Source organism: Echinops telfairi, unplaced genomic scaffold (genome assembly GCF_000313985.2).
Source record: "Echinops telfairi isolate 266 unplaced genomic scaffold, ASM31398v2 ScPeMD7_655;HRSCAF=1070, whole genome shotgun sequence".
Taxonomy (NCBI): Eukaryota; Metazoa; Chordata; class Mammalia; order Afrosoricida; family Tenrecidae; genus Echinops; species Echinops telfairi.
Window position 1 is genome coordinate 13231524 of NW_022104553.1, and position 7878 is coordinate 13239401.

A 7878-nucleotide genomic window follows, 5' to 3' on the forward strand; every position below is an offset into this window, starting at 1 on the left:
CCATAATACTAACTCTCACATCTGTCAGCTACCTGGTTTACAGGCAGAAAAACCTTACCTTTTTCAGGTGGCCAGTCTGTCTGGAGAGCACCAGGACTAACTCACTGACCATCACCGGCAGGAGCCAGCCAGGTGACTGACCTGGGCCTGTAGGAATGTGTGTTGGGCCTATGGTCTGCTATTAGGAAAGACATCAGCGGTTCTTGCCACCCACCCCAGGCCCCCAGAGTGCCTCGAGGCAGTATGGATTCATCACCAAAGGGAAACTGAAGCCAGCAGAATGCAGTTTTGAGTCCCGAGCCCATGTTCTGGTCCACTTCCTCCTGTTGAAAGCTGAGTCACGGCGCTTCTATAGGCCCCGGGAAACAGCATTTCAGGAGCCTCAGGATAGCAGACACCAACCACCTTGTGTTTATTCCACTTGAAAAATGGATCGGCCTGTGCCCCCCCAACCCCGCCCCTCCCCTAAGTTAATTTGCGCAGGGTTGTGTGAAATTATTTCTTTGGCTTTGATCGTCTCAGAACAGCTCACCAGAAATCAACAAACAGCGGGCACAGACAGGAACTCAGAGCTGCTCTTTTGCCAGCAGAGTTAAGGCAGGGAGGGTGGGGCAGTAAAAATGCTCGGCTCTCTACTGCCTACCCGCAGTTAAGCACCTACAGGGACGCTCTAGGATAGGGAGCACCTGCTGGAGCCCAATGGCCCCACACACCTGAATGAAGCACTCCTCAAAGCCAATCCACTCACACCCTTCCGGTGAAGACAAACGGGGGACACGCAAAGCCACGTTTTCTTTTCTGGTTACAGGTTTATTCACCACAAAAGCATCCCCTCCGACTCTACTGGGGTGGCTGACCACGTCCACGACCAAATCCGCCTCTCTGCAAGAGAAAACAAAAGGCCTCAGTGCCCGCAGCACGCCCAGCGCTCCCTCTTCTCACCATGGGAGGGACCCCAAGTCTGAGCAGTTAGGGACAGGCCATTCAGTCCACCCACGTTCCTTACTGATTAGAGGCAGGGCCACCTCCACACGGGCACCCAGCACGCACGCGGGATGTAATCGGCAAACACATTACTTTGTCCGACTAAGTCTTACAACCCGAAGCGCCGGAAGCCATCACTTCTGTTGCGGACAAGACCACTAAGGCCCCGAGGGGAGGCTGGCCAGACCACACTCTGGCGGAGGACTTAAGGCCAGACTCTCTTGGTTCTTCATTGGGTTTCAGTAGCTTTCGTTCAGGGACGCCGTCTGAGGGGCTTGTCACCAGCAGTCAGTGCACTGGGAAGGACTGATGCCACCCGCCTTACTGCATCTCAGTGTGAGCTTGCTCGTGAGTGTGGCTTGAGAAGAGGACGAGGGGGGGGGGGGGATGTACCTGATGCACTATGGACCCTCCCCAGCTTGCACACCCACGGGGCATTCGGAGTACTTACAAACTGGAACTCCGTGGCTGACCCAGCCCCAGCCTCGGCTTTCTTGTCGGCACCAGCTGGAATGAATGAGAGCCACCAATTTAGAGTCTTCATCGGTTCTGATCGACTGCTGAACCCAGGAGAGTGAGAGGCACCTTGGCCCCCCAGCTTCTCTCCCAAGTCGGGCAGCAAAGCACTTCTCAGCACTCGACAAGTCACTCCTAGGGACTTGTGCCTCCTTCAATGCTGGACACACGCCACCCCCAGTCCAGGAGACCGTCACACGCTTCAGGTCGGCCTCTGGAGGACCGCAGGAACTCAGTAAGGGAAGAACTAAGAAGTGAAGGCAGAAAGGGCCCACAGAAGCTAAACACTGGGGAAGGGGCCAAAGGCCACCTACTGCCATTGGGCCAATTCCACACAGAGCAACTCTTCTTAGGGCGAAGACCATGCATCTTTACTGAAGCATACAGATCCATCTTTCTCCTACTGACTGGTGGTTGGAACTGCTGACCTGGCGGTTAGCAGAACAATGCACAACCTACCATGCCACTCCACAATTGTAGAGGAAGCCAGAGCAGTGCCCAACATGACCCCAGGGCGAACAGGACCACAGATCTAGTGCCACACGGACCACCGGTTCAAACTGATAGTCGAAAAATAGATTTTCAAAGACTTAAAAACAACCCTGGAGCCTGTTTTAGACCCATTTCATGGCCCTGAAGCCCTGCCAGACCACCTTTGCTGTCGACAAGCGTGTCTGCCCTTTCTCGTGGATCCTCTCTTCAGAGAGTTCACCACCCTCTGGTGGAAGCCCAACTGTCCTCTGGGGCAGCCTCCCAGGCCAAATGTGGTCACCCCACAATGAGCAGCAACCTCTACCTTCCGTGGAACCAAGAGACCCTAGCATACACCCCCCCCCCCCCCCCCCCCCCCCCCGCCCGCCGAAAACAACCAGACACCCCCAGCAGATCAGAAACCAGCCATCGCACACAGCACACACTGACTTCAGAAAGTAACCCTTCCTGGTGCACTGGGGGGGCCTCAGGGTCAAGTGCCAGCTTCTGTTGACATCGGAGTTTAGTTTCGTTCTTAACACCACGACGCTCATACATTTCATGTGGTGGTGACCCCCAACCACAAAATTATTTTCATTGCTACATCATAATAGTAATTTTGCTACTGTTATGAACGGGGTGTCCCCTGTGAAAGTGTCATTCACACCCCCAGAAAGAGAACTGCTATAATAACTAAAAAATTTAATGAAATAGAAGATAAAACTCAAACTGTTGCTGTCAACAGATTCTGGCTCACACAGAGACCCCATGAGACAGCAAAAACTGCCAAACGGTTTCTTTCTATCGTGCTTCTTCCTGGAGTGGTCAGATGGCCTGAACCTTCCAATTAGCGGCTAAGTGTGTAACCACTGTGCCACCAGGACCCTACAATCAACTTGTTGGGGGCAGGGGGTGCACCCAAGATCGACTTTATTTTATTTACCCTCTCCCACCACGAAGAGCAGGTCGGTGGGCAGGGCTTGTTGCTTATCTTCACCAGTTCTCCAGCTCAGGATTGCCCTACAATAGACGATGCTCACCACAGTGTTTGTGGAGTAAACAAACATCTGTTGTCCCAACTCAGTGCCACCACCCCTACAAAACAAGATGCTGCACCCCTTTCTGCAGCCAAACAACTCAAGGGGCTCACAATTTATGGAGGGGCACAACAGTGGAACGAAGAAAAGAGCACCCTCTCAAGTTTACCTTCCTCTAGAGCAGTGGTTCTCAACCTTCCTCATGCCTCGGACCTTCAATACACTTCATGTGGTGGTGACCCCCCAACCATAAAATTATTTTCGTTGCTACTTCTTTACGGTAATTCTGCTACTGTTATGAATCACGCAACCCCTGTGAAAGGGTCGTTTGGGGGTCACAACCCACAACCCCTTTGGGGGTCACAACCCACAGGTCGAGAACCGCTACTTTATAGGGTTACTCTTGTGGGAGTTGCTGCAAAAGCCCACTCAGCACCCGTGAAAGAGAGGCGCATTACTCACGCGGCACAGCGCTCCGTCTGTAGGTGTCTCTGTCGGCCTCTCCTCTGGTCAGTCTGGCTGGTCGCTCACCCTCCAGACCTACATAAACCAGACCATACCGTGAATAGAGGGCAATGCAGGAATGCTGTCCCTTCTAACGTTAGGAACAGAGTGCACCCTAGTCTCACGAGCAATTACCTTCAATGATTAAGGGGGCCAGGGGACTTTCCAAGGCCAGACTAGCCAATGACAGTTTAGTTCCTTAAAGGAGCTAAGGGAACCCCACCAGTGTAAAATGCTACAAACCCTAGAAAAGGTGTTCATGCTTCTACAGTAGTATCCTTCAGCAGGAACACACATTCCCCAATGACTAACAAATGCAGAAACTAGGCCATTTTAACAAGCATCCGAACAGTCAAATTGTGGCATCGGAGCTAGCTACCGATCAAAGTGGACGACACAAACAGCTAAGGACGAACCCTACAGTGAGCCCCACCCCCACTAGTGTATAATACATACAAAGGCCATGTGACTCAGGCTGTGGAAGCAGTGCTAAGGCACAGATTCGTTTTTAATGCCTGTAACAGTGATCTCACACCTAACATTCCCAAGACCTCTCCCCTCGGTTCCCCTGAATGAGAAAATAGACCACTAGAACCAGTAACATCGGCCCCCAAGATGCTCAGGGAGTGTGAAAGCAATCCACCCAAAGAACCAAATCCCCCAGCAGAGCAACTAAGGATCAGGGGAGGGCAGGAGACACTGCAGCCAGCTGATACCAAGGTGTAGCCGGACCCTTTGCTCCAAAGATACAGAAGCCTGCGTAGCCACCACCATCTTTTAGGACGCCTTCGTTATTTAAAAAATAAACGTAACACCTCCTCACCACGTAACGGAAATAACTCAGTCTCCTCCGACTTTGTTTTTCCAAACCGTTCAGGGATGTTAAAGGCCCCCTCGTGGGCTGGCCGGGACCCACTCCCCTTAAAAGATGCACACCAGGGCTGCCAAGACACTGGGAGGACAGAGGTTCCCAGACCAAGGCCGCCAAGTCGACTTGAAAGGGTGCTAAAGGTCAATTTCATCACCCATCTGATTAAGGACCAGTTTCACACCAGAATGCAGCTCCGGGGACACAGGTGGGCACCATACCTTTGGGCCGTGGCCTGCCAGTCTCGGGGCGACTGCGGCGCAGGGTGGCAGGCACAATCTCAGGGGGCAGGTGGAGGTAGTCCCGGAGGTACTGAATCCCCTCGTTGGTAAGGTACCAGTAGAAATGTCTCCAGGCAAACTGTTCCTTCACGTAGCCTCGGGACTTGAGAGACTGAAAAACAGGAAAGCACCCTTTCAAGAAACTAGAGGCTTGGGCATCAAAATTCAGTGGCACAAGCAGGTTTCCCTCTTTCACCTCCTCGCCTGTGCCCATCTGCCTCTGGAACCTTCAGGGCAGCAAGCAGCTGACCTATTTCCAGCCACCCCTTGAGCGGTCTTGAACTTCGTTGGGAACCGGCCCATCTCCACCACCTCCCAGGCCCCTGACTACCTGCATGGCCTTCATGACGTGAAGGTTGGGCACGTTCTTGTCTGCCAGTTCGGGGTGCTTGGGCATGTGGACATCCTTCTTGGCCACCATTACCCCCTCCTTGAAAAGGAGCTCATAGATAGCGATCCGGTTCTTCTTGGGCATCAACATCTGTAAGCAGGAAGCCGTTACCAAAAGCACTCCGACCAACGCCGTGTACACCTCTGAACGGCCACACAAAACCACTGCTCCCAGGGTTAAAATCTCAACCAGCCTAGAGAACTGTCAGGAAGGAGACATACACCCCCCCCCACCCCCCAAAACTCGAGCCCAGCAGAACGTTCCATCCGCACCCTGGCAAACACGCTCACGTGAACAAGGGTAGGCAGCCTATTTCAAAACAAAGGCTTTTTTTTATTCGCTGAAGACGTGCATAGATCTTATAGCCACAGGCGCAATAAGGAGGGCCGTATTTCGGGTAATACTGGGGGCCAGCGCGAAGGGCGCAAAGAGGTGGGCCCTCGCTCTGCGCCTGGGCCCAACCAGAAGCCACAGCACGAGGCTCCCGCACCTCGCTCCCAAGTTAGAACTTCACCGGCAGGGCAGCAGGCGGCCTGGGGCGCGGGGTCCTGACCCCAGGGACTGTGGGCAGGCCGGACGCTGCCTCCCGACCCTCGCCAGCCGGGCCCTTGGCCCGTATCCTCCACCACTCCGGCCCGTGCCGAAGGCACCGCCATGGAGACGCCTGTCTTCGCCGACTAGCCTCTGGCCCTCACCCCCACTCCGCCAACCCAACGCAGAAGTGCGTCCCCAACTCTTGCTGGCCCCAAAAATGGGCGTGCAGAACGAAGGAGAAATGCCTCCTGCCCCGAAGCCGGGGAGGCAGGGCGACCGCGAACGCAAGATGGCCCGGATGGGGGGCAGATGGAACGAGCGCTGCGAGGGAACTCACCGCGGCGGCCGCTACGTGCAGAGCCGGGACGGGAAAGGAAGGGGCATGCGCAGAGCGGCGTCTCTTCCGGGCTGGCGAGGCCCCGCCCCCCGTCAGGACCCGCGCGCCGGCGGGGGTGGCCTGGGCAGTGCCTGCGCAGAGCAGAGGCGCCAGGTGGAGGCGGGGCCCGGACGCCTTGGCAGTAGGCGCGCTGCCCTACGCACGGCCTGGTCCTTGGCCACGTGCTGCCGCACGTACGCGGTCGCGCCGGAGCGAGCCTCCGAGCCCGCGGGCTTCGTCGGGAAAGGGCCACTTTAAGTTTGGGCTGCCACTTCTTGTCCCACCAAAAGCCAAAAACCAGAAACTCATATTGATCTTCGCGACTGTGACTCTTCGTTTTGCTTTTTCTCTTTTTATATATTGTTTTATTAGGGGCTCATACAACTCTTATCACAGTCCACGCATACATCAATTGTGTAGAGCACATGTGTACATCCATTGCCCTCATCGTTCTCAAAACATTTGCTCTCTACGTAAGCCCCTGGCATCAGCTCCTCATTTTCCCCCTTCCTCCCTGCTCCCCCATCCCTCATGAACCCTTGATAATTTATAAATTATTATTTTGTCATATCTTACACTGTCCGACGTCTCTTTTCACCCACTTTTCTGTTGTCCTTCCGCCAGGGAGGGGGTTATATGTAGATCCCTGTAATCGGTTCCCCCTCTCCACCCCACTGTTCCTCCACCCTCCCAGTATTGCCACTCTCAGCACTGGTCCTGAAGGGACCATCCTTCCTGGATTCCCTGTGTTTCCAGCTCCTCTCTGTACCAGTGTACATCCTCTGGTCTAGCCAGATTTGTAAGGTAGAATTGGGATCATGATAATTGGTGGGGAGGAAGCATTTAGGAACTAGAGGAAAGTTGTATGTTTCGTCATTGCTACATTGCACCCTGACTGGCTTGTCTCCTCCCCGAGACCCTTCTGTAAGGGGATGTCCAGTTGCTTATAGATGGGCTTTGGGTCCCCACTCTGCACTTCCCCTCATTCACAATGATATGATTTTTTTGATCTTTGATGCCTGGTAACTGATCCCTTCGGCACCTCGTCATCACACAGGCTGGTGTGCTTTGTTGCTTCTCAGCTGCACCATCAGCTTTCTTCACCGCATTTGCTTATGCACCCATTAGTCTTCAGCGATCGTTATCGGGAGGTGAGCACATAATGATATGATTTTTGTTCTTTGATGCCTGGTCCCTGATCCAAGTGCTCATATATTTAGATGATCTGAGCACAGCTCACTACTTAATGGGGTTCATCCCCTGGATGTCTGCATTCCAGAATGGGGCTTTTTTGAGGGCAAGGACTATGCCCTCTCTTAATGCCCTCGCTAGCATTCAGTAAAACGCCTTGCCCGTGTTAAGTATGCCTAGTAAACGTTTCACAAGTAAACAGCACCCTCACGAGAGAGCAGAGAAGCTGGAGGCTGCTGAGTAAGGCAAGAGGACCAACAACAATCGCTTCTGCCGTCCGAAAGGGTCTCAAGTGACCATGCGTCCTCACCTTCCCTGAATCCACTGAGCACTGGGCCAGGTGGCAAGGGTAAAGTGAGGGCAGCACCCCCACCAGGCAACACATACCTCCATCAATGCAAATAGTGTTGAGGGCTAAGCAGAAAATGACCGGGGATGGTAACGGAGAGTAATGGCTGACGAAGAGGTGACGTTTCTGTGGGAACTCACCGAGTGGGAGGAGGAAGTCAAGTTTGGGATACAAACTGGGAAGGGCGTTCCAGGCCGGAGGAACAATTGTTATGCGAGGCCTGAATCAAGGGAGGGTTTGAACTGAATGGTGACCAGTATGGCCAGGACATGGTGACGTGGTGGACAAGGTGTGTGTATGTGTGTGTGTGTGGAGAGGGGGAGGGCTGCAGAGGTGCATTGTTTGTTTGTTTGTTTGTTTAAGGGGAGGGCTCAGC

The 7878-nt window shown here is 53.8% G+C and overlaps 1 protein-coding gene across 1 annotated transcript; it reads right to left on the bottom strand.

Annotated features, from left to right (window-relative positions):
• Nucleotides 1–788: 788 nt before the first annotated feature.
• Nucleotides 789–6003, bottom strand: RPS10 (ribosomal protein S10). Its single transcript, XM_030886410.2, has 6 exons — nt 5924–6003; nt 4993–5142; nt 4602–4773; nt 3471–3548; nt 1436–1491; nt 789–882 (listed from the first exon to the last, which is right to left on the bottom strand). Exons 2-6 carry the CDS (start codon nt 5140–5142, stop codon nt 841–843), a joined length of 498 nt encoding a protein of 165 aa, XP_030742270.1. The 5' UTR covers nt 5924–6003; the 3' UTR covers nt 789–840.
• Between the last annotated feature and the right edge of the window lie 1875 nt (nt 6004–7878).